We start from the raw sequence: 25105 nt of genomic DNA, 5'->3' as shown, positions 1-25105 counted from the left end.
TAAAAGACACATTAAAAGTTCACCTAGAATTCGTCACGGTAGATAGATACCCCCCCTTTTTAAGTCAAGATCATATTTTCTGCCCTCAGCTTCACACCTCACTGCATCATGACCGCGTATCTTGAACGTGCTTGTTTATTGCAAAACATGGGCTATCCGACATTGAACATTTCATCACTCATGCGCCCGCCCCAATCTGGCAGGCGCGACTCGTCCCCAAGCGCAATGTAGGCCCAGGGCATACCCCAGAGCCTTGATTACTTCCCAACCCAAAGGCTCTCATAACCAATTCATCCCCTATAACCTAATCATAGGCCCAGATACCAGACTTCCTCATTCTGCACTGAGGAGGGGGCCACTAGCCCTTGATACTCGCCGCAGAGTCGCCGGTGCCCGTCCTCGACGGTCCGATACCGGGCCGCTTGATCTTCCTGAAGCACGTAAACTCGTTCTTGCTCGCCTCGCGCAGCCGCTTCAACACGCTTCTCATCTCGGGAAGCTCGCTCTGCAGGCGCGCGCGCGCGTCGTTATCGGTGCGCCCATCGAGTTCCTGGTAGATCTCGCTCTGGAGCGCCGAGGCGCGGTCGGTGGTGTACTGACTGAGCGTCTGGGCGACGAACTCGACGTCCAGGGTGGCCTGCATTAGCGCCTCGAGGGTGTATCTCTGTCGCGTGCGGAACGCCTCGAGAAGCTCACGGCTGGTCTGTTCGAGGAGGTACGAGAGCACCTGCGAGGTGAGCGTGGGTGCCGTGGTCGAGACTTGAGTGTGGACGAGCACAAGACTGAGGAGAGCTTCGTAGACGTAGGGTCTCGCTTCCCGCGGTTTCTGGCCCACCTCGGGGACCCAATCAGGCGAGGCAACCCCGGCTCTAACAATGTTGCGCAGCTCTTCAATGGATGGGCGGGTGTAAGATTGGAAGAGCCTAGCGTCAATCTGGCCCAGAACATCCTTGATCGTTTTGGATTCGTCGCTAAGTTTGACCGAGAAGGCATTCTCAAACTGCGAGTTGAGACTCGGCACGACCTTGGCGCGGAGTGACTGCAGGTTGCTGAGAGTGAGGAGCATGCGGACGTTCTATACTTCGTGTTAGCAGACGATTCTTCCAGAACCATACAAACCAAACTCACCCTGTCTCCCGCGTCGAGTGTCGCTCTTCCGCCGCTGGGAGCGGGCGCGGCGGAGGCGACAATGGTGCCGTCCATATCCGTTGTCCAATCGTCGTCGGCCTTCTTGACAGATCGCTCGGCGTTCTCCACCATGCCGCTCAACGCCTTATAGAGCGTCGTGACGTACTGGCTTCTGACCATCTGCAAGAGCTTACTAGGCGGTGGGAGGACAATATCCCCCGCACCAGGCTTCGACATGGCTTCGGATATGTACAGAATCTTCTGCATGCCCGTGAGCAACGCACCTTCAAAGGCGGAAAAGCTCGAGGGCATGCGAGTCAGGTCGCCCAGTTCCGGTGATCGGTACCAGTCCTCGACGAACTTGATATTCTCAGCGTCCTTGTTCCATGCGGCGCAAAGAGCGGTGACGCATCGTTCTCTGGAAATGTTGACAAGCGTCTTGAGCCTGTCCAAGACGCCAGGGTCCAGTCCATTCGCGACGGGGCCGATGCTCGCCAAGTCGGACGCGCCCGAACCTACCAGGGCGAGCATCTTGGAAAGGTAGTGGACACCACTGACGGAATTGGACCACGGAGGCCAAAACGCGAGCTTCTCCCACGTCTCGCCGCGCTTGGGCGAAGGAGGAGGGATGTTGTTAGGGTCGAGGTTCAGCCGAGGATCCAAAAACCCGGTGGGTGTGAGGTTTCCGGCTCCTGCAGATGGCGGGCTCTTGGGCGATAGGGGGAGGGGCGAGAAGAGCAACGAGATATCCTCGGGTGGCGGGCCCGCGAAAAATGCAAAGACTGTCTCGCGAATCAGGTCGACTAGCTCCAGCGTGCCCTTTTGCAAATCTCCAGCACGCTCTTCGGGTAGCTGATGATGGACTTGCGATTCTCCATTGTATCCCAAAGGCAGCGTGCGCTGGATCTTGCCGTCCAGGAAACCTTGAACCGTCTGCCAAAAGTCCAAAACCTCTCCCAGGATGCCTTGTGCGGACAGGATACTAGACAGGAACGCCAGCATCTTTTCCCACAGCTCTATAACGTCGGCGGAGTCGGCCGAGGCTATCTTGTTCTCCACGGCCGCGCGCCCCAGAGACCGCAGATGCGATGCAACCGCGTGCGCTCCGGGCTTGTCGGCGTTGGCCAGGCGTCGTCGTAGAACCTCCACCTCGACCTTGGAGCGGTCTGACGTCGACTGAATCTTGCCTTTGAGGTGGTCGTACCGACTAAGCAGCCAGACCCAAATCGGATTGTCGTCGACGCCCAGCTCGAGTAGCAGACTGATCAACTCCATGTGCTGGTCTTGCTGGCCCAGGTTGTCGGCCTTGGAGACGCCGTGGAGGGTGACGAGCTTCCGCCACACATCCCGCTTGAAGGCCTGGATCTGCTCGTCCACATCGTGCCATATGCGTGCCGCCAAAACAATCTGATAGATGTCGGTTTGGCTCGAAGAGCCCGCAGCGGCGTTTGCAGCCAGTGCTCTTGCATCGTCTGAGAACTTGCGCGCCTTGTTGTACTCCTCCACGAGGCTCTCGTAGTCTCTTCGTTTGATGCTCTCGGCAATGGCAGAGCTCAGTTCGACGTACTCCTTGAACTGATCCAGGTTCGCCGATACAACCTTGAGATTCTCCTCCTTCTCACGTCCTCCCAGCGCCGGACCCCACACATCTTCCGCCTTGGCAGAGACGTCCAGAAGAGGCGCCTTGATGCCCGAGACTCCGTACTCGCTTTCCTTGACGAGGGCGTTCTTCTTACGAGCATCCGAAGTGGGGGATCCGAGAGATGCGGCGAGGTTCATGCCGCCGTTGCTGCCTCGGAAGCTGCTGCGGCTAGCGTGGCGGGAGTGAGCTCGAGCACGGCCCGTGGTTGGCGGCGGAGGCGGCTCGGCGCCGCGATACTTCATCTCCTTGTACACATTATCAATGGTAGCCTTGGCCTTGACGAAGCGCTCAAAGTTGGTCTCCACCAGAACCTTAAGTGATGCGGATTTTTGATCGATTGACTGGGACAGCATGTCCAGGCCGGTCAACAAGCTTTGGGTGTCGGCAGTCGCGTGCATTTGCGAGAGGAACAAGGCGGGAGAGAAGGTCGTCGAGGACAGGAGGAATCGATTGCCTGGACGCATGTCAGTCTTGCTGGTCATTATTACAACATCGAGCCCACGTACGCAAGCGCGGATCGTCCTGAATGGGGACTCCCAGCTGGCGGAGGGTCCTGACGACACTGTCGGTGGTGCCCAAGGGATCGGGCTCGTCGCGCTGGACAATGTTGGCGACACCTCCCTTGTCCGACTGGGCGCCGGGGATTATGCTGCGTCGGTCACTGACGGCTCTCTCGAGTGCCTGGTATCGCGACTTGCGGCGCTGCAGCTTCGCCTTCTTCTCGTCCTTGGCCTCGTCCTCATCGTCGGATGCATCGCTCTGGTTCTTCTCGGCTGGCCATTCGTCGGGGTATGGGTTGGGAAGCTGGTAAAAATCCAGAATAGTCCTTTCGTAATCTGACGACATTATGGGTATTGGTATCTCGGATCGTGGTGTTTCGTAAAGGGGGGAAAGCAATCGTTGTTCCAGCCGGCCGAGGAACGGCTGGGGGCTCGGCGAGGGAGCTTGTTGCTTGCAGTACGTGTAGCCGTTTCAAAGGTACAAGATGAATAATTCCATTGGCCAAAGATGAACGATTGACAATGCCACACAGAGGCAACCGGGGTGCCGGAGGTGCAAAAAGCACTGCGCAAGTGCAACAAAGTGAGGTGCAACTTGATGGTGAATTGTTTGTGTTCAGTTCCAGGTGGCAGCTAGCTCACTGCTCAAAGGTAGAGAGGTACCCTTGGTGACAACGGTGCAGCCCACTTGGTGCCTTCTGTGGCACACACCGAGTGCGCCTCACTCACCGAAGCACACCTGGGTTTTGAGAGGTGAGCTCGGTCAGGTGGGCTAGTCTGGATCGGCCGGAAAAGTGCATGTCCGTTCCTGCCACCCGAAGAAAAGTTGAAGGGTGGGGCCTGAAGCTGAGCCACAAAGTGCGGTGGATGTGGCTCAACTTGTGGCTAAACCTTCGGCAGCAGTCGGTGCTAGGAGGTCGGTCATCGATAATCCCGCGGGATGTTTTCTTATGCCTTTGAAGACACGCCGCCGCTTTACTGGGGATCCCACTTTCGGAATGTTCAACCTCGGATAAAGACAACTCAGAGAATCAGATACTATGGAGATGTACAAGACTGTATAGAAAGCCACATTTACATCTTTCAGAGAACGTCGTTTTCAGTTCCGTAGAGTTCTCAAGATGGTAGAATACAAAACATCATGAATGCATAGAAAGTCAATCAAGTTTTTTTTCTGCAGCAAAGCCGCTTACACCTGCCGGTGCAGCCAAGACCCCTGCAGTAAAGCGGCGGTTTATTTTCTCACCTGTCAAATCCGGCTGGCCGCCGCTGGCGTCTCTGCTACTAACACTTCCTTCTCCCGACCTTAAAATTCCCGTCTCCCGATAAACGACCAATCCTTCCCACCCGACCACTCTCCTCCGCCTCCACGTATCCTTCAACACCAAAGGACTCTAGACACGATGCTGGCCGCCCGTACTTTCGCTGCGCCTCTCCGGCAGCAGGCCATGCGCGCCGCTCCCCGCGCCGCCGCCGTCTCTCAGTTCCAGGTGCGCGCAATTCCTCCATCCTGTTCCTTGCCGTCCCGCGATCCCGCCCGCCCGCCGGTGACGATTCGACGATGCAACACGGGCAGAGCCTCGACTGCAGGCCAGCCATCTGAATAGAACCCAATTGCTGACAGTTGTATAGAACTCCAGATTCTACTCGAGCGAGCGTGTCGCCAAGTTCCACGGTGTCAAGGACTCCAACGTATGCCATTTCCCTCCTCCGTTACTACCCGCCCCATAAAATTTTACGCGCAAAGGAAAGACCTCGGCTTTGTTGTTTGCTGGCGCACCCCGACCTCGACAACGACACTGCATTGTCTGCTCTTGAACGCACATGTCACTCGTCATGTGCAGATGGACGGGTACTCGAGCAACAACAACGCCCCGGATCGGCCCTTTGCGCAGCCCAAAATCACTCAATTGGCGATGCTCAAACCTGCGACATCGAGATGCCTTCAAAACAAAACTAACCACCAATCTTGTATAGGGCAACTACCCCGTCTCCCTGATCGAGGGTGACGGTATTGGTCCCGAGATCTCCCAGGCCGTCAAGGACATCTTTGCCGCGGCCAAGGCCCCCGTTACCTGGGAGCCCGTCGATGTCACCCCCATCCTCAAGGACGGCAAGACCGCCATCCCCGATGCCGCCATTGAGAGCATCAAGCGCAACAAGGTCGCCCTCAAGGGACCCCTCGCCGTACGTTTCAACTGACCATGAGCCTCTCTCTTCTCATTCTAACCTGACCCTACAGACCCCCATTGGCAAGGGCCACGTCTCCCTCAACCTGACTCTCCGTCGCACCTTCAACCTGTTCGCCAACCTGCGTCCCTGCCGATCCGTCGCCGGCTACAAGACCCCTTACGACAACGTCGACACCGTCCTCATCCGTGAGAACACCGAGGGTGAATACTCTGGCATTGAGCACGTCGTCGTCGATGGCGTCGTTCAGTCCATCAAGCTCATCACCCGCGAGGCTTCCGAGCGCGTCCTCCGCTTCGCCTTCCAGCAGGCCCAGGAGATTGGCCGCAAGAAGGTCCGCGTCGTCCACAAGGCCACCATCATGAAGATGTCCGACGGTCTCTTCCTCAAGACCGCCCGCGACGTCGCCAAGGACTTCCCCGAGATCGAGTTCGACGCCGAGCTCCTCGACAACACCTGCCTGAAGATGGTCACCGACCCCCTCCCCTACAACGACAAGGTCCTCGTCATGCCCAACCTGTACGGTGACATTCTCTCCGACATGTGCGCCGGTCTCATTGGCGGTCTCGGTCTCACCCCCTCCGGCAACATTGGTGACGAGTGCTCCATCTTCGAGGCCGTCCACGGCTCCGCCCCCGACATTGCCGGCAAGGGCCTGGCCAACCCCACCGCTCTGCTTCTCAGCTCCATGATGATGCTGAGACACATGAGCCTCGGCGAGTACGCCGACAGAATCGAGAAGGCCGCTTTTGATACCCTCGCGGAAGGAAAGGCCCTCACCGGCGACTTGGGCGGCAAGGCCAAGACCAACGAGTTTGCCGGCGCCATCATTTCCAAGTTGTAGATACCTACTACCCCTGTAGACTGTACGATCTTAGACAACGGATATCACCTCCTGTTTCCTTTAACGTTAGCCATAGTCGTTCAATGAGTTCATGAGCTCCAACAAAATTTGGTGTTTTCGTTCCTGTGGTTTCGGGCTGTGAGTGACTGGCAACACAATGGTGGCAATAATTGAGTTTGAATGTTCACAACGTTTGGGCACTTGCCTATTCTCGCATGTACGAATTTGGTACCATTAAGATGACGAGCGCAATCAATACCTTACCAACAGATCAGAAAGCAGACTAGGGTGACTTGACAGGTCGAACGGACATATAGGTCCAAGAGTCGACGACAAATCTTGGCACTGACGGGACGCCATGTCTGTGAATATGCCTAGTGAAATTTGGGACGAGCAGGCGTGCTACAGCCTCGCACATAAGCCTCGTCTCGTGGAGGACAATGTTGTCTTCACATCTATTCAAAGAGTCATGTTGGGGACTGCCATGCCTCTGCGTCGTTCGATGAACAGATACTTCCTAAAGATTTGCACGGCAGATCCCAAAGTGCCCACCCTTCTTTGGAGTCAACCCCAATACATAGTGCGTTTGCCAAATCCTGCACAAGTAGGTCACTTTGAAATCGAAATAAAGCAGGAAGAGCATCGTTCAAGTAAACCAGATCATACTGAGCTCAAAACCATATCTGTTGAATGAGAAAAGCTGTCTTCTTGAGCCGGTCTCAAACGACTCTCTAGCCATTCTCCATTTCTCCACTCAAGATTCAACACAACCGAACCATCATGATGATTGTATGAACAGTCTCTACACCCACCCCATCACATTAGTACCTTGAAGCACCTCATCTAAGTATGCTGAAGCAAGTATGCATCGAAACACAGTGTTCTCCTCTGATTCAGATACGGTCACATCAAGGCAGTCATTGACCTGAGTCTGTGTAAGTGGCAAGCGCAGCTACATTTACCCAACGGTCGGAAGAGACAACGTCAGTCACAGTTCAGAGATGGCAAACATACGAAAGTCGGTTCAATACTGTACTGAATAGCAATACAGCGATACTTGACATGGAGTGATATTCAAGGGCCGCTCGGTACGAAGGGCGTGCTATCGGACGAGTTCTTGATCTTTTTGTGCTCGGGGAACTTGTCCATCATCATCTTGAACAGTCTCAAATCATCTCGAGCATCCTTGGCAGACGTCTTGATTTCTTTGCCATGAACCACAGTCTCATACCACGCTTTCAACTCTGCAGTGTAGGCATCCTCGTACGAAGTTTGGAGAGACCTGTGGGACTTTTCCCCGTGCTCGTTCAGCTCGTCAATCTCCACCGTGATGCCGAGGCCCTTGACGAACGGCGTATCATAGCAAATCGTGACAGTTTTCTTCTCCCCGTAGACGGCAACATGAGAGTCGAATCTCGGCACAGAGTCAATGCCCATCTCATAAACACACGTGAACCTGTCGTCGGGGGCGGTGCCGTTTCGGTACTCGAACATGGCCGTGTACCACCGCGCGTTATCCGTCGAAGCGAGAACCGATTCTGGAAGACCGCCTAGCACGTTCCTCATGAGGCTGAGACCGTGACTTCCGAGGCTGCCGAGGAGACAGCAGTAGTCCATCTGCGCGGCGGTGAGCGATTCCGGCTCTTGTCCCCAGGCTTGGCCTAGCAAGACGGCCAGTCGCGCCTTTCTGTCCTCCGACACCTCGGTCGGTATGTCATCATTGTACTTTTGTGAGTATGCTCCCGATTGCCCGATGAAGTACGCATTGGGGCCGATGATGTCGCGGACACGAGCGTACTTGATCTTGTCAATGGAGGCAATCTCGCGTTTGAAGGCTAGGAGGCTGGGGGCGTAACGCCGCATGTAGCCCAAAAAGACGCGGGCATTGTTGGGAGCCTTGGTCTCGGCGTCGATTATCTCGTCGGCGGCTTGTAGACTCAGTGTCATGGGCTTCTCGAGCAAGACGTTTTTCCCGGCCTTTAATGCAGCAATAGTATAGGGGGCATGGTACTCGTCAGATGTTAGGATGACGACGACATCAATGGCCGGGTCATTGAAGATGTCGTCTGGGTTTGTGGTTGCGTGGGGGATGTTGAATTTGGCACGACAGTGATCGGCTGTCTTGCGTGAAATGTCGCAAACGGTTACGACCTTGAAGAGATCAGACAGAAACATAAAGGTTGGAAGGTGAACGATTTGTGCAACGTCACCACCGCCAACTACGCCGACTTGCAGGATCTTGGGAGACATGGTGAGAGGAGTTTCACTTATTGCAGCGATAGACAGTGGTGCAGTGACAGATTCATGCGTGAAGCTGGAGGATACGGGCAAGGTAGTTTGAGTACAACTTGGAGCATCAAGCTGCATATCGACCTTTATATATGGCTGTGTGTAAGCTCCGGACACGTATTGTTCGCTAACCCAAAATCGCCGGACCGGACCGACCGGTGAGGCATGGCGTTGCCCGTGATGCACCCGAGCAACCTGCATCCTCTCCGCATCCCCTCATTTAGTCTCCCCGCACCGTACTAGCTGTATTTGGTTTTCCGACCTATCTTGCTTTTGTCAAGGCGGACTGCTCTTTTTGGCAAAGAATCATCAGATGTTTCTGCTCATCAAGTGCATTACGGAAACTATGACACGATACGGAGATTCTACCCCCAAACCTCTCAGCTCTTGAGCCCCTGCTTGCTGCTTGCTGTGACCACTCAAAAAGGAGCACGCTGCCATATCTCAGTCACGGACATCATATCAGGCGACATTTTGAACTGCGAATCCACAGTCAGACTTTGGCAGAAGTTGAGACTCAACGTCAACCATGTCTCATCACTGGTTACTTTTCTGATCTAAAGGTATAGACTCCTTTGATGATTCTGCCAATCTCCGGGGGAGATCTGCTCATCTAACCAGCACGCCCTGCCTTGTCTCTTGCGCATCGCGCAGTATCGACAGCTATGATCCGTCTGAGGAAGTGAGGTTGGAGGGATATGTTTCTGGTGGGATGACTGGTTTGAACTTCAGGTTGGACTTCCAAGTGGTCATAACTCATCTATTCTCCCTCTACGCCGTGTCAGCTTCTTTTAACAGACGTGACAGGTTGGGGGCATGCCGTCATACCTAGTCAGCCTCTCCAAGGCGAGGCGTCTGCACTTGTATCATTGTCACGATACTCAGAAAGTTTTAAGAATAGAGGTCATTGCAAAGGTGTCCATCCGAGAGGAGTTTATTGGTAGGTTCCTCTATATAAGAACATAACTATTGATGTTTCCCTTCCAAAACCGCAATCAAAGTCACCTTAGATTACAACGCAAAAGAAATCCGCTTGAAAGCCTCAGCAAACACCTCATCACCACCATCCTCCCTTCCACGGACCCTCCAAGCGATGAACCCATCAGGCCTCACCAACACAGCTCCCTCCTTCCCAACCCCAAACGTTTCCTCGAAGCTCTCACCCTCCCTCTCATCAACCTCGACGACATCCTCACCAACATGAACAAACTCACACCCAGCACCAACAGCAGCCGTCTTCCACCTTCCATCCCTCGAGAGTAAAACCCACTCACGCCCAAACAACTCCAAACTCGAAATCTCTTGCCCATCCCTCTTCCTAACCACCAAATGAGGCGCCCTCGTCCCGGGCTGACCCTTCCACTCATCAGGCTTCAACGCATCAGGCAACACCTCACCGTCCGTCCCCAAATCCACCCCCCTAGACCGATAAATCTGCCCCAACTCCATAGCAACATCATCAATCACCTCGACCTTCTTTCCCTTCCCCCCGTCACCCCGGATATACGCCTTGTAATCATCCCTCGCAAAGAGCTGATCATGCCTCACAAGCGCAACAGGCCTCCTCTCCTCATCGTACGTCCCCAGAATCCCCTCGTCCGCCACCCCGCTCCTAACAGCAGCAATCTTCCACGCCAGATTGTGCGCGTCCGCGAACCCCGTGTTGGCGCCGTACCCGCCCCGGTTAGGCGGCAGCGTATGCGCCGCGTCGCCCGCGAGAAACACCCGTCCCTCTGCAAACTTCTCCGCGATCCGCGCGCTCATCTCCCAGAGCCCAATCGTCACGAGCTCGATGTCCCCGTCCTGGATCTCGTCCTTGCCGAGACCGAGGGCTTTGCGGATGAGGTCCTTTTGCGCGCGGGCGTCCATCTTGTTGCTGTGCCCGACGTTGATCGTGTCCTTGCCGTCGGCCTCCTTGTCGGTGATGGTCTCCTCGGCGGCATTCCACATCAACGCCCACCTCCCGTCGTGATAACTCACTAAAAACGCCTCGAACCCGTCTTCGCGCCCCTCGATGGAGAACTGCACGAACCCTCGCTCCAGAAACTTCTCAATCGGCGCGCACCGGAACATGACACTGCACAGACTCCGCAAGTGTCCCACGCCCGTCGTCCCGATCCCCAGCCCCTCGCGAAAGGCGCTCCGCGCGCCGTCGCAGGCGACGATGTACGACCCCTCGACGGTCACTTCCTCCCCTGATTCTCTGTTAACGGCAGTGACGCGTACGCCGTCTGCAGACTGGCTCCAGGACGTCATCTTCCACCCGAGCCTGAGATCCGCGCCTAGCTCGACGGCGCGTTTGCGGAGGATGGGTTCAAGTCTGTCTTGGGCGATCGCCGTGCCCATGATGGGAGCGTAGACTTTGCCTCCTTTCTGCTGCGGTGGGGGTCCACCGGGACCAGATCCAGGTTTTCCGGCCTCGCCCTTCGGACCAGCACCATTCTCCTTGTTGGCGTTATTGTTATTCCAGAGCTGCTCATCGGCCCACTCCCCCGCCAGACTCTTGACCTTCACCCGACGAGGTTTCCCACCCGGCGGACCGGACCCGACTCTCAGCTGATCGGGGGAGATCCCGACAGTCTGCAAGAGCTCCAGCGTGCGCGATGTGTACCCGATGGCGCGCGGATGCGGGGAGCTCGAGGTGTGGCGCTCGAAGAGGATGACGGGGACATCGCGGGCGGAGAGGAAGAGCGCGCTGGCGAGGCCGACTAGGCTGCCGCCTATGATTATCACGGGTGCTTGGTTTTGCGTCATCATTGTGTGTTCTGGTGTTGGTAGTTGGTTGGTTTGTTGTCAAGTATGGTTGATGTACCGGCTGGTGTAAGTCGATAACAAAAAGGAAAGTATCGGGACTCAAGGTAAGATTGGATGAAAAGCGTAGTGTGGTTCGCACGTCCATCCAAACTTTTGTACGAGATGCACGATGAGGTCTTTATACATTTGCAATCCACGTCCGGCGCCATTGTGACGGCGTCGACGGCGGTGGTTTGCAAGCTCCGCACTTGCCCGGCTCCGGTGGTCCTGGCGTGGCCGGAAACGCAGCCACCGCCCCACACCGGTCATCTCGGGTACGAACGCAGCGCTCGGTCCCGAGTGTCCCTCCTTAGTTCTCACCGTCCACGCAGATCCACTAGCAAATGTCCCGCTGGCTTACTCGACGGGCTTTCATATTCCGCGGTCACGGCATCCATATTTGCTGTGGAAACATCACAAACATCCCTTGTTAATCGAATTCATTGAATTGTGTGCTCATTGCATGCCTTGAAGCCTACCTAATTACGCCATAGATTACGTCCTACATCCCTCCCGTGTACACCCGGAAATGCACAAAAGTCCTGTTTACAAAATCATGCCTCCAACGGACCGATAGTGGTGATGTCGAGACCCTTGGCCAGGTCCGATTTCGAAGGCATCTTTCCGAGGGACATCAACTCTACCGACTGAACCATGGCGGGGTCCTTGCCCATGGAGGCCATGGCGACAACCGTCTCGCCATTTGTGTAGTACGCAACAAACGCCGACTCTTCCACATTGCCTTGGATCACGACATCGTCCCATCCGCCGACGGTGTTACCACAGTATCTCAGCTGTGAGCCCAATGCGGACCAAAAGACGGGGATGAAGTGCGGCGTCTTGACGGCTGAGTTGATGATGTTGTTTGCAACGGAGCGACCAGCGTTCTGGGCGACATTCCAGTGCTCAATGCGAGTGTACCGGCCGTCGCCTCCAGGACCGTGGTACGGGTATGTCGCAATATCGCCAATGGCGTACACGTCCTTGAGGCCAACAATCTCAAAGTTCTCGTTAGTCTTGATCGAGCCATCGTCCTCCAATCTGATGACCTTGTTCTCCCTCAGGAATTCAGTAGCGGGGGCGACACCAACACCGAGAATCACTAGATCAGCCTCGAGTTTGGTGCCATCCTTGAGGTATACCGCGCCGACATTGGCAGCGTCTGTGGCGGACGGCTCTGCCTTGTCGACGCCAGCATTCATATGAAACTTGACGCCGTTCTTTTCCAGGCTCTTCTGGATGCCAGCGCCAATCTTCTCGCCAAGAACCCTCTCCAGAGGGACCTTCTCCATGCCGATGACGGTAACTGTGTTCTCCTTGGCGGTGGCGTTGGCAACCTCCATACCGATGAAGGAGGATCCGACGATGACAATCTTCTTGCCCTTGTCGCCAATGGCCTTGACAATCTTTTGCGTGTCGTGGGCGGTTCTGAGTGTGAAGATGTTGCCCAAAACCTTGAACCCCTGGAGGGGCAGGTTTCTCGGCGTACCGCCGGTGGCCAGGATGAGCTTGGTATAGGGGATGCTGTCGCCCTTCTTGGTGGTGACCTTACGGTCAGAAAAGTCAACGTCTGTGACCTCGTCGGCGACCCAGTCGACAGAGCCACTCTTATACCAGGCCTCATCGCGCCATTGCAGGGCGTTGACGTCGGTCAGGAGAGCCTTGGACAGCTTTGTGCGATCAATGGGGAAGTAGCCTTCAGAGGAGATGATGGTCAAGGGACCGTCGTAGCCGCCGTTGCGCAGACCCTCAACAGCGCCGAGAGCACCAGAGCCTCCACCAACAATGACCACCTTTTCCTGGTCGGCACCACCGGCGGCATTGCACTTGAAGTTGGGCTTGCGGCGACCGCCCTTGATAGCGGCCTCTTCGCCAGAAATGTAGACTGCGCCGTCGCGCTCGGTGACCTTGAAGACGGGAAGGGCGTCGAGAGCAGGTGCGTCTTCGACATCACCAGTTTTGGCATTGAAGCAAGCTGCATGTGTGTCAGTGAAGTCCAATGGAGCCAACGTGGGAGAGAATAGGTACCTCCGTGCCAGGGACATGTCAAGCGACCAGAGGTGGTCAAGACTCCCTTTACGAGTGGTGCGCCAAAGTGGGTGCATTTGGGACCAACAGCCTGGATACTGCCGCCAGCGTTGAGGAGGAGAACCTTTGCGCCCTCGATTCCCTCGACTTCAACCTCCTGCTTGTCCCCCGGCTTGAGAGACAGCGAGGAGACGGACTTGAGCTTGTAGTCGGCCATGGCTCGTGCGCTATGCGAAAATGGGTTCTTTTGCGTCGTTTGTCGGAATAAGAAAGATACTCTTACTTGGTGGCGGAGAGGGAGGAGGAATTTGGTGGTTTGCATGAAGGATGGAGGGGGAGGGGAGCAACGAGTAGAAGGGTAGGCGAAAGAGAGGGGAAGACGTTACGGTCACCGTCGAGGGGTACTCCGACTCCGACTGACAGCTGCTGATGTAAAGCGCCGGGGCGGAGGGAGGGGGTCAGATAACAAAGCACACGGGGCCAAGACTACTTAGGTATTCCCAGATGTAGTGTGGGAGCTAAGTATCCTAATAGAGGAATGCTAGGCAGATGGCAACTGGAAGGTAAAAGCTTCCGGGGGTGACAGGTAGACAGAGATGTTGCGGTAAGTATGCTGTAACTGGGGTAAGGTGGGATGAGGCAAGACGTGATGGTAGGCGGTCTGCTGAGAGATGGGGAAAGTCGATGGGGATTCGCGTCTTCAGATTGGTGACAATACTCTGCAAGGTAAGGTTGACTCGTCTTTGACCGGGGTTGTGTTTATGGAGGGGTTCAAGAAGGCGGGCAGTGTTTTTGTGTTTGTAACGTCGGGCGATGGAGAGTGGTGAGGATTCAGAGCATCATCATTCATGCGCTGCGTTTTGAGGGAAGCTCTCAATGGCTGCAGATTTTTGTCAATGAGATGGTTAGAAAGACGCGAGAATGTAGGTAGGTACCTTACGCTGTACCTAGGGAGACGTGCAAGTACGAGGCAGAGATGGACGCAACTTCCTCCCCAAAATTGGACGATTCAATGATGACGCCATGACAGTGAGCTCGTTCCTCCACAGGGAAGGATCTCCCGGGATTAAGGTAGCGGCGGCAACCACCTTCCCCAAGACGATGCTGTTGCTTGTGCCATTCCTTCCCTCTACTGTGTATGCTTCCTTCCAGTGCAATTCCTCTGCTGTGGCAGGTGCTTGAGCTCACTCTTGATCGTCATTGCCCACTGCGGCCCCACCTCATCCCGTCATCCCTACCAGCTTGCAAATTCCTCTCATCTCACTGGCCAAAAGCTCAGAGCTTGGATCATAGTTGTCTAAATCAGGATTAGCATCAAACCCAACACACGGGTTCCATAATTGTCCCACCAAAATGCCCCACCATTCGGCCCACCGTCCGAAGACACCAATCGCCCAAGCTCTCGTCCTCAATGGAGCTCAACACCAACGATTTCTACCGGGTTGATCACCACCAAGTCAAGAAAGCAGACCATCGTGAATATGACATCTCAGTTTCTTTAAGGTACTGATACTTAAGTTCCCTTCATACAGTAGCCAGAAGACGGCCACAACAAAAACACGCCACTAGATATAGTCTAGATATAGTAGACTCCCAAACGCCTCATCAACCCCTAACGCCAATAAAGTATCATCGCAGCTCAATAATGGCTATGCCCAACCGTCGCAGCAGCACGACCCAAATCTCCCTGGAAACCTCCGGCCTCCAACGTGTCTCCCGCCTCAGAATCCACAGTCACTGGTGACTCCTCCATGATACCCCCAGCAAAAGCCCCTGTAAAGTCCATCATGCCTGCGCCCTCAAAGAAACTCACATCCTCCTCGAATTGCATCCCAAAAGGCAGCGTACTGTCCATTACCTCCACCACCGCAGCCGCAGCCGCTTGCTCTTCTCTCTTACGTGCAACCTTATCCACAGTTGCCATCGCCCGCCGGTGTAGCTCCTTGACTACCTCGTACAGCCTGCGAAAATCTTCGTTTGCAGAGAGACGCAGCATCATATCAAACAGCTGCATCGCTTGTTCCGCGAGCTCCTTGTCCGCTGGTATATTCGGGTTTTCTGGGAAAACAAACATGTTGGATAGGATAATGATGAGCCCCGAAAAGTGCGCGCACGCATTGGACCAGATGCTGCAGTCCGTCTTTGGCGACTCCACAAACAGATTCATGCAGTCCCGGCTGAGCTCCACGCACTTTGCCCACCCCGTTGGCAACGGCGAGTTCTGCCTGCTGTTTCCTTGCCCTATACCATCCAGGTCTTGTATCGTCGCCCGGCCGTACGAGCTAATTCTCTGCACCCAATCCGCGTCGTGTGAGTAGATGCCGTGGACCATGACCGTGATGACAAAATAGTTGTGGTAGAGAAGCGAAAGGTGCACCGTGGGAAGCGGCTCGGCGTACTCTAGCAGCGACGTGAGCTGGAACTCGGCCGGCACATTGCGGCGCCACGTCTCGAGCATCTCTTCCAGTCGCGTCACCCGCAGCTGCGCTTCCGACTTTGCCACCTTGCGCGACCTCGTGCTGTATAGGAGATCGTACACTTTCCCCGCGATGTGGCTGAGCTCGACCCTCGCCCGGAAGAAGTTGAACTTGCTGCCGTTCGACGCAGCCATGACGCCCGCCCCGTCGTCCGGGTCCAGCTCCGGCAGGGGCAGGTCGATATCCGCGTCCAGCTGGAACGAAGGCGTCTTGGACCGCAGACTGATGTCCTTGTCCATGCAGTAAGCAAGCCAAAAGACCCGCGACCTCTGCCGGGCGACCGCGGGCGAAAAGTACTGGAGGGACTCCTTGTCGTGGAGGTGCAGCCGGTGCGCAAGCCGGATAGCCGTCCCGATGAGGACCGAGGCCGGCTTGGGATCTTTTGTACCTTGGAAGAGAACGACCATGCCCACGAGGACTTGGATGCCTAGTAAATCCTCCTCACGCGTCACCAAGTCGGACACAACAGACTGCACGTTGCGCATGTGGTGCAGCACCTTCTGATCGTCCACCAGGGCATCCAGGTTGCCCGACTCCTTCAACGTGCACCGATACCCCAACGCCAGGGCAATGTTGATGGCTGCCCATGCAGCGGAGGAGTGATTCGAGGACGGCGAATACCAGTCGGAGAGCATGCGCATAAAGGTCGGCTGGTCAAAGAGCGGCATGATGGAGTTGTAGCGGTTGAAGAACTCGTCGATAACGGGCGTGACTTCCTCCAGCGGCGGTAACTTTGGCTTCTCCGGCTCGACCACCCACTCGCTCGGACTCTCGCTGCACGAAAAGGCGTTGATGAACTCGGTGCTGTCGGTTGAGTCGCCGGCACTGTCCAATGGCAACTCGATGGTGTCTGTAATCGGTGCGGATTGGACTGGTGCGGGTGCTGGTACCGATGCTGAGGCCGGAACTTGGCTGGAGAGGCGAATATTCGCATCCAGTGCGCGCTGCAGCTGTTCTTCTATCTTTGCCAACCGGCTCTCCAACTCTACCACTCTTTTTGGGCTATAAGAGGATCGTCAGTTAAAGTCTTGTGATTTGATAATTACAAACCGACGTACTCTTCCGCGGTGGTTTCTTTTGGCCGTTGCTGGCGTTCTTTCGTCGGTACCACTCTGCGGCGGACTGTGGTGGTGCGGCACTCGGACTTATACAGCAGACAATTTGAGCAGGCCGGCTTGAGCATATCGCACTTGATCTTCTTGAGGAAGCACAAGTCGCAGGCTGTGAGCGTGTTAGTCACGGTCTATTGGGAATGGTGGTATTTGTTACCCTTGCGGCGTTGTGATGAAGTCTCCATGGTGAAGGCGTCTGTGAGTTTACTGTGTTACCGTCTTAGGTCAACCAAGTGGAAACTCCAGACAATTCGAGATGGATGAGTTGGATATTTCAACCATTCGAGACGCTGAGTCGTGGTCCAAAGTCCCAATTAAGAGAGCGAGGCAGGGGTCTGCGCCTGTTTTGGTGGTGCGCAGCAGTAGCGCAAGGATTAAGTCGCTGGGCCAAGATTACAAATCCAGAGCTGACGGATGCGCCTAGTGGTCCCGTCAAGCCACAATCAGCTCGCATTCTTTTGGTCGTTTCATTGGGCGCTCGAATCTTTCTCGGACTCGACTTTATTAATTGTCGATCAGTTTTGGACCTTTAATTTTAGTGTCTCTTACTACAGGCGTGCTTTCTCAGCGTTTGACTACTGCGGTGGGATCGTCAAAGTTGAGCTCACCGTCTCTCAGTACGTACCGAATGGACTCACCGAGTCTCACCGAGGTGACAATGCCAGGTCACTTACACGACACTCGGTGAACAAGAAGATCACAAGTGTCAATCAAGACCATTTCGTGTATAACTTGAAGGTTCTAACAGCTAAATTCAATAATAAAAATGCAACAAAACTATGACCTCCATCTAAAAGCAAGTCTAAATCTAGCAACACCAAGGCAATGCACGACCAATGTCTACAGTCAATCAACGGAAACTACGCCTTGGAGGTCTCCCCATAAGGCAGAGTCTCGCCCGAATACTTGACGGCGCCATAATGCTCCAGCTTATCCCCATCAGCAATCAAATCCCCATACCAAGCCTGCATATCCTGCGCAAACCTCCCCACCGCGCCCTCATCGCTCGCGTCAAACGGCTCCTCGCCCCGCCCAACCTGATGAATCTGCGCCGCCGCCATCGTCAACCCCATCCCGAAATCCTTCTCAACCATCTCAACAGGCTGCACGGCGCCCTGCACCCTGCCCGAGATCAACTCCGACCCGAACCGGAACTCCTGCGCGCCGGGACGTCCCAGCCCGACCCCGTCGACAACCTCGAGCGCCTTCACCATCGCGCCGATCGTCCTCATCCCGCCGACAATGTACGCCTTGGTCTTGCGCGCCGCCGCGTCCTCGCCGAGCCCCTTGACAACCGTGTCCGCAAACTCGAGGAAGAAGCCCTCCCGCTTGCGCGTACTCTCCTTCTCCCAGCTCATCCCCAAAGCCTCGTACGTGCCCCCAGAAATCTCCAAAAAGTCAAACCCAAGCCCGGAGAGCAAGGCACTCATCTCCCTCGCCTCGTCAGTCGTCACCCCGCCCTCCTGGAACTCGACGCTGTTGATCTTGGCAGCTAGAATGAACCCCGGCGACGTCCGCTGTCTCACGGCCCTACCAATCTCGGCAATCAACCGGGTGCGGTTCTCGAGCGTCTGCGGGCCGTACTCGTCGGTGCGGCGGTTCGTCGTGCGCGAGAGGAACTGCGCGATGAGGTACCCGTGCGCGGCGTGCAGCTGAATGCCGTCGAAGCCTGCTTTCTCGAGGTAGGCTGCCGCGTGGGCGAAGCCTTCGATGAAGCGGGCAATGTCCTGTTTGGTGGCTTCACGGGGCTTTGCGAATTCCATGCCCATTTTGGGTTCTGTTCTTGCTGTTAGTACCAAGAGTGCATGATCGAGGGAACCCGAGCGACCACTTACCCAAGTGGACTGCGGACGCGGAGACGGGGTTCGGCTGAATCTTCTTCTGCACTTGGCGCCCGGGGTGGTTGACCTGTCCGACCATGAGGGTGCCGTCGGCCTTGCCTGCGGCGGCGATGGCCTTGAAGCCCTCGAAGCGGGCGTCGCCTTCTTCGGGGGCGCATTCGGGGGTGATGATCATGTCGCCGAGGGTGCTCACGTCCTCAAACTCGATTGTGATGTTGCCTGTGGAGATGATGCCAAAGTTGTCTGGCCCTTGGCCCCATCTAGGAATATTTGGTTAGCATCTAAGTGCTTCATGCGTGAAGGCAAGGGGTAGGTAACATACCGGCGGTAGACTTCGACGAGCTCGGGCGTGGGGATACCTCTCTTCGAAGGCTCTGTGGCGCTCCAGGTCGCGAGAGACTCGGCCATGGCGCTCTTGAGGAGGCGGTTCTTGGCCGTCTTGCCGGAGAAGGGGAAGGTCAGGGGCCGGGCCAGGGGTTCCGGGCTGGCGGGAGAGCTTTCGTAGCGGGCGGGCATGTTTGCGATGATGATAGAGTTGGCTGAAGGTTGAAAATGCTTGGTTAATAGTAAGAAATAAATGTAGAGATGCTATGATGATTGAGGAGATGATGCTGATGCTGATACTGTTTGAGAATTGGGAGCGTCTGGAAGCTCACTTATAAAGACATCTTGAGTTTCCACGGGGCCAAGCCGGGACGGCGCTATGGCCCCGAAATGATGCCCACGGAGTCGAGTGAATAGTCGATGGCGCAATATGGTAGTATCACGGCTGCTGCCGTGGCGGTGGTTGACCCGGAAAGTTAGCGTACGAGGCCCTCCACGGAGGAGACGTCCGTGGGGCACCGGGTTCCCCGGCAGATCTTGTAGTAGGCGCCGGGAGACTTCAACGACGTGGAATGATATGCAAACCTCACTGCCAGGTGTTTATACAAATTTGAATGGATTAACTCTTTGAATTCTTTCATTTTCCTGATTGTAAAAATGAGTTCCTTGTCTCCTTCGGAATTCGGTAACATTGCTCTATACAAACACTCTGGATTCACACTTACACTTCTACCTCCAAGTGCTCGCGTCCAAGTCAAAGCTCGACTCTGCCTACTAATCAATTATTCGGATATCACAATGCTATGGACTCAAAAGTCATCTGGGCAGAGCACTGCTTATTGCCGCGTGGTTGCGCCACGAGACCGAGACGATACCACAGTCAGGCGTGTAAGTGGTCCAACTCTCGGTGAGCCTCGGTCGGTCTCGGTGTGAGATCCGTGGAACTCCGTGGAGCTCTCCAGCCACCGTGGCGGCCACGGCGCTCCGTGGAGTTCCACGGAGAAAACGCCAAGGATATGGATTAATAATGCCCTCCTGTTCTCCTGTTCAGCGCAGATCGCTGACGGAGACAGTCGCACACGGACCAGCTTCGCCAGGATTGTGGAGCTTGTCAGCTTGAAGGATCAAACTTAACGGAAAGTCGTGAGTCTCTTTTTGTTGATTCACAATCACATCCCACGAGGCAATGCACAGCCGCCAGGATATGTATTTACGAACAACGGCAGTCTCACGATCAGCACTTGATCGAACTCAAAAGCAAGATGTAATCAGGAAATACTAATCAATGAAAACCAGTAAGGTAAGAATCTACTCATACATGCAATTCGCAGCTTCGCTTGCACCGCAAAACAGGCCTCTTACAACTCATCCTTGACCGCATCAGACGACTTCGTCTTCTCATCAGCCACCTTGGACTCCTCAGCATCAGCCTCGGCCTCTGACGCAATCTCTTTCATCTTGAGAACCTGAGCCTTGACGGTGAACTCAATGTCCCTCTTGTTATTGGCAGTGTCGGGACGGGTATGGCTGACGGGCCACGCCACGACGGCGGCATCCTTGGGTACGGCTTGGTAACTATTCAAGTCGGCGAGCGTCGCTGCGGTGATATTAGCCAGCTGCTCTCACCAATGCATTGGAAGAATTGGAAGGGAAGGAAAATGAATGTCAAACTCACCTTCACAGTCACTACCGTCGGCGACAAACAGAGGAAGAACAGGATACAACGCCCCCGGCGCAAAAATAGCAACCCTCCCTTCATCAAGCCCACGGTCGACCTCCTCAGCGTCACCAGGAACAACAACCCGCTCCGTGACCTTGTCCTCTTCCCCAGCAGGCTTCTCAAACACAGCAAACAATCCCTTGCCGGCGCCGTCAGCCCGCTCCTCCTCTTCAATCCACTCGCGCACGCGCAACGGAACATCAGCGTACTCCATCATGAGCACGTTGCGATCGTACATGTGGCGGTCGAGGCCGGCCCAGCCGCCGGGGTACTCGCGGCCCGAAAAAAAGGTCTTGAGCCCTTCACCCCAGGGGAAGAGGCCCGTCGGCGGCTTGTCAAAGAGGTCGTGGAGGGTGTACTGCGTCGCGGCAAAGGTCTTTGACGAGGAGCAGGTTGGGGTGTAGGCGTCTGTTGTTGCCGAGGTGAAGGGGTCGCGCCAGGGGAAGTTGTCTGCCATTGTGGTTTTTGCCTGGGGCATGGGCGGTTTGCCGATTTGGAAGGCCGAAGCGGCGGTCGCGAGGAGGGTGGCTGCGAGAGGGAGGGATGTGGACTTCATTGTGGTGTTTGTCTTACTAACTTTGGTGATTTGCTTTCTCGTGAGAATGTATCGTGACGAGCGATTGAGAATACGATGAGAGACTAACACAGGAACATGAACGAAATACAGAATGACTTTTCTTCACTCATCTCCCAATTGACTTTGCCCGGCCCTCCTCATATAAACAGGTTGCTTGTGGCCAGATTGGCAACTCCAACGACATTGTTGTCCTTTGCGGACGCAGCATGCTCCGGATTGCCATATTGAGTCGCGGGTTCCTGATGCCAATGTGGGATTCAATGCGGCCGAGCGACGAGTTCCTCCGTCTACTCCTCCATCCGCACCTTTACCCCAAGTTACGTGAGTTAAAGGTCCCAATTCGACCCCACTTTCCCCTCATTCCCGGCTCGACGGGAGCGGGTTGCGGACCTCATCCTTGTGCCGCCGTTGTGTCTTTATTTCTGCTGGTCGACTCACGTGTCAATTCATCTTACCTAAGGAAATAATGATCCTTGTCTCATTGTAGTCTTGCAATCTTGTTCCCAGCTGGCGCCATCTGGGCGTTCTCGTCACATCACGATGAGATGAGCTAGCCGATCTCCGAGTGGTGACGTCTGTCTTAGTTCAACGTTCACCCCACCTCAGTTCCATAGATCCTCTCATACGCGCTACGTTAGGCCCAAGAGCCAAGACTGGTGTTTCCTCTCATTCTTGAGTTACTGCAAGAGAGAACCTTGATGACCTTGAGTTCGAGATAAAGACACTCTTATTCCCATTCACTTCATCCTATACAAAGTGAAATTCATCTCATCCGCTCTCTAACCTTCCAGCCTCCTCCCACATGCGATGAACACACGAAATGCTCTTCAAATCAGAGATGAGCTTGGCACTCACTTGAAAGACTTACCTCACGCCAAAACTCGACCCCGCCTATATCCACCCAAATAGGAACCCAGACCTTCTTTCGACTCACTGCCGAGCTTACTCAAGCCTGACAAGCACTCTCACAACCTCACCTGACGTCGTCCATTCTCCTAACCGACCTCCCGTACCAAACTTCCCACTCTCATTCTTCATAAGTCCGGACGCGAAGCTGGCGAACCATGGAACACGGCGAGTCTCCAGTCGTGAGCAGGGGTGCAACGAGGGGGGGGCAACATCGAATTTTCCCCGAGCAATCGCAAATCTTGCAAATGCCGTCCCGTTTCCAACCCTCCACGGCCATCCTCTTTCGGATAAGCATGTCTTTTTTCAGCCTCGTGTCACCCTTGCCTGCTTCTTATTTCATCTTTCATATGAACCCACTCCAACGGTCCAGAAAGGCGTACCATGTGTGCATGCACATCCGCTTCGAGCCGAAACGCCTCTCTCATTGGCTCTAGGAAGTAAAGCTCCGCCGCTCCATGCCGTGTCTCTCTGGAGGTGTCGGGATCCATGACGTCGCGTCTCCGTCGAAAATGACGCCGCCGCGCCGTCATGAGCTTCAGTCTTTTGCCCGCCCAGTGTCGTATCGCGCTCATTCGGCTGGTTCGTTTGAGGCATCTGTCCCTGGTTGAGCCATTGGCTGCTTAGTTATGTGATAATCGCCTTGTCTTCGTGATTTTCTATAAGGATCAATGATTCCAACGACTTGACAAGTGACTACCAACGAATCTCGTAGACTCTTCTTGGCCTTCTTTCCAAACCCAAGAATCCATATCAGTAATCACACATAAAAATGGCTTCACAAGCAGCTTACGCAGCCGAAAAGGCCATTGGCCACCAAGACGACGCCATCACAGCCCAAGATGTGACCGAGTACAGCGGAAGCAAAGGCGACGACAGCGAGCTCATGAAGGCACTTGTCTGGCAAGGCAAGAACAAGGTCGAGGTTGGTGAGTGATGAATAGCCAGTGTTGCCCCCTTGCAATTACACGTCCTTACTTGCCGCCCAGTCACCGTACCAAAGCCAAAGATTCTCGAGGCCACCGATGTCATCCTCAAGGTCACCGGGAGCACGCTCTGCGGCAGCGACCTCCATCTCCTCCACGGCTCCGTCGTCCAGATGAACAAGGGCGACATCCTCGGCCACGAGTTCTGCGGTGTCGTCGACCAAGTCGGTTCCGCCGTCACCAAAGCACAGGTCGGCAAGCGCTACGTCGCCTCGTTCCAGATCGCGTGCGGAAGTGTAAGTTTCTTGTCCTTTTCGTAGACACTCATGAGTGTCAGCAAGAGTCTGACAAAATTCCAGTGCTTTTACTGCAAGCAAAAGCTCTCCTCCCAGTGCGAGCGGACAAACTCCAACACGATGGAGAAGTCCATGTACGGCTCCCAAACGGCCGGCATGTTCGGCTACTCCCACTTCACGGGCGGCTTCGCCGGCGGCCAGGCAGAGTACGTCCGCGTGCCCCTTGGCGACGTCAACCTCCTCGCCATCCCAGACAACGTCCCCGACGAAAAGGCACTCTACCTCTCCGACGTCCTCGCTACGTCCTACAATTGCGTCAAAGACACAGCCGTCTACCCCAACGACCAAGTCGCCATCTGGGGCGCGGGCCCCATCGGCCAAATGGCAGGCGCCTTTGCCCTCGACGAGGGCGCTTCCAAGGTCATCTTTGTCGACACGGAGCCGCGTCTCTCCTACATCAAGTCCAAGTGGCCCGCCGCGCACGCGGACAAGCTGGAGCTCATCGACTACAAGACGCTCTCGCACGGCGTGACGAACAAGGAGACGGTCGTCTCGCGGCTGAAGGAGCTCTGCGGCGGTCGCGGGCCGGACGCCGCGCTCGAGTGTGCGGCGGGTGAGTACCCCAAGGGCTGGCTGCACACGGTTGAGATCGCGCTCGGCGCGGAGACGGACACGAGCGAGATTGTCAACGAGATGATTGAGGGCGTGCGCAACTTTGGCAGGGCGGGTATCACGGGCGTGTATGTCGGGTACACGAACCACTTCAACATCGGATCGCTGATGGAGCGCGGGGTGCGGCTTATCGGAAATGGGCAGGCTCCTGTGCATCTGTACTGGGAGGATCTGCTGAAGAAGATCCAGGAGGGCAAGATTGATGTGTACCAGATGCTCTCGCATCGCATCCGTCTTGATGACTTGGACAAGGTCTATTACAAGTTTGACAAGCACGAGGACGGGATCCAGAAGATTTTTGTCGAGACGAAGTTCTCGTTCCCCAGGGCGGAGGGGTCCCCCGAGTTGACGACGTATTAGGCCAGAGGGTTGGCTAGAAGTATGAGCGACGTAGTTGTAATGAGATATGATGAACATTGACTTCCGGGCTAGTCTATTCAACTAGGTCATGCTGTGCGTGGTCTGGCCAGCTCTCACCATCCATGATACGTTGACGGCCCGTACATGATGGAGAATCCAGATGATTTGTACCTTGAACAAAAGCATCGAACAACAGGTTTGGACGGGACCAACGATCACAGCCCGAGCCTCTGGAAAACAATGAAAAGGTTCCGATAGGATGAAGTCAACCGAACACTCTTTACGCGAACACTGATATGTCTCATTCTCAACGACTACTGATGACGAGGCAGTCATCAGGCAGCTGGATGGACAGGGTCGTTGAAGTTCGGATACAACATCATTTTGTAAGAATGATAGCACAATAAGGCTCGTCGTACCGCTCAAAGGGTCCGATTCAAGTCAATCAACTAAGCACATAAGACAACATAAGACAAACGG

General features: G+C 55.2%; 8 protein-coding genes across 8 annotated transcripts; 2 read left to right on the top strand and 6 right to left on the bottom strand.

Moving 5' to 3' along the window:
- Positions 1 to 114: 114 nt before the first annotated feature.
- HER10_EVM0002184 (exocyst complex component Sec5) lies at positions 115 to 3890 on the bottom strand. The gene is made up of 3 exons (XM_035471908.1): positions 3277 to 3890; positions 1129 to 3224; positions 115 to 1075 (listed from the first exon to the last, which is right to left on the bottom strand). The coding sequence occupies exons 1-3, from the start codon at positions 3614 to 3616 to the stop codon at positions 359 to 361; spliced, it is 3153 nt and encodes a 1050-aa protein (XP_035331260.1). The 5' UTR covers positions 3617 to 3890; the 3' UTR covers positions 115 to 358.
- A 685-nt stretch (positions 3891 to 4575) lies between these two features.
- Positions 4576 to 6583, top strand: HER10_EVM0006615 (isocitrate dehydrogenase subunit 2). The gene is made up of 4 exons (XM_035476196.1): positions 4576 to 4760; positions 4903 to 4962; positions 5248 to 5457; positions 5513 to 6583. The coding sequence occupies exons 1-4, from the start codon at positions 4674 to 4676 to the stop codon at positions 6302 to 6304; spliced, it is 1149 nt and encodes a 382-aa protein (XP_035331543.1). The 5' UTR covers positions 4576 to 4673; the 3' UTR covers positions 6305 to 6583.
- Positions 6584 to 7378: 795 nt separating this feature from the next.
- HER10_EVM0004966 (myo-inositol 2-dehydrogenase) lies at positions 7379 to 8629 on the bottom strand (the record flags this gene model as incomplete). The annotated part of the gene is made up of 2 exons (XM_035474592.1): positions 7755 to 8629; positions 7379 to 7718 (listed from the first exon to the last, which is right to left on the bottom strand). Exons 1-2 carry the CDS (start codon positions 8552 to 8554, stop codon positions 7379 to 7381), a joined length of 1140 nt encoding a protein of 379 aa, XP_035331447.1. The 5' UTR covers positions 8555 to 8629.
- A 975-nt stretch (positions 8630 to 9604) lies between these two features.
- On the bottom strand, positions 9605 to 11568 carry HER10_EVM0008640 (FAD binding domain-containing protein; the record flags this gene model as incomplete). Its single annotated transcript, XM_035478155.1, has 1 exon — positions 9605 to 11568. The coding sequence occupies exon 1, from the start codon at positions 11348 to 11350 to the stop codon at positions 9605 to 9607; it is 1746 nt and encodes a 581-aa protein (XP_035331677.1). The 5' UTR covers positions 11351 to 11568.
- Positions 11569 to 11800: 232 nt separating this feature from the next.
- On the bottom strand, positions 11801 to 14533 carry HER10_EVM0007601 (uncharacterized protein). Its single transcript, XM_035477153.1, has 2 exons — positions 13415 to 14533; positions 11801 to 13361 (listed from the first exon to the last, which is right to left on the bottom strand). Exons 1-2 carry the CDS (start codon positions 13734 to 13736, stop codon positions 11941 to 11943), a joined length of 1743 nt encoding a protein of 580 aa, XP_035331606.1. The 5' UTR covers positions 13737 to 14533; the 3' UTR covers positions 11801 to 11940.
- A 520-nt stretch (positions 14534 to 15053) lies between these two features.
- On the bottom strand, positions 15054 to 19858 carry HER10_EVM0011457 (NADH oxidase; the record flags this gene model as incomplete). Its single annotated transcript, XM_035480890.1, has 4 exons — positions 19167 to 19858; positions 18839 to 19104; positions 17868 to 18780; positions 15054 to 16893 (listed from the first exon to the last, which is right to left on the bottom strand). Exons 1-4 carry the CDS (start codon positions 19358 to 19360, stop codon positions 15054 to 15056), a joined length of 3213 nt encoding a protein of 1070 aa, XP_035331852.1. The 5' UTR covers positions 19361 to 19858.
- Positions 19859 to 20526: 668 nt separating this feature from the next.
- On the bottom strand, positions 20527 to 21444 carry HER10_EVM0008518 (uncharacterized protein; the record flags this gene model as incomplete). The annotated part of the gene is made up of 2 exons (XM_035478036.1): positions 20527 to 20765; positions 20844 to 21444. The coding sequence occupies 2 exons, from the start codon at positions 21442 to 21444 to the stop codon at positions 20527 to 20529; spliced, it is 840 nt and encodes a 279-aa protein (XP_035331668.1).
- Positions 21445 to 22864: 1420 nt separating this feature from the next.
- HER10_EVM0012913 (alcohol dehydrogenase GroES-like domain-containing protein) lies at positions 22865 to 24650 on the top strand. Its single transcript, XM_035482291.1, has 3 exons — positions 22865 to 23300; positions 23361 to 23593; positions 23657 to 24650. Exons 1-3 carry the CDS (start codon positions 23144 to 23146, stop codon positions 24623 to 24625), a joined length of 1359 nt encoding a protein of 452 aa, XP_035331958.1. The 5' UTR covers positions 22865 to 23143; the 3' UTR covers positions 24626 to 24650.
- Positions 24651 to 25105: the final 455 nt, after the last annotated feature.

Source organism: Colletotrichum scovillei (assembly GCF_011075155.1).
Source record: "Colletotrichum scovillei strain TJNH1 chromosome Unknown Contig00007, whole genome shotgun sequence".
Taxonomy (NCBI): domain Eukaryota; kingdom Fungi; phylum Ascomycota; class Sordariomycetes; order Glomerellales; family Glomerellaceae; genus Colletotrichum; species Colletotrichum scovillei.
The sequence above is the reverse complement of the archived record's forward strand: the minus strand, read 5'-3'. Positions and strand labels throughout refer to the sequence as shown.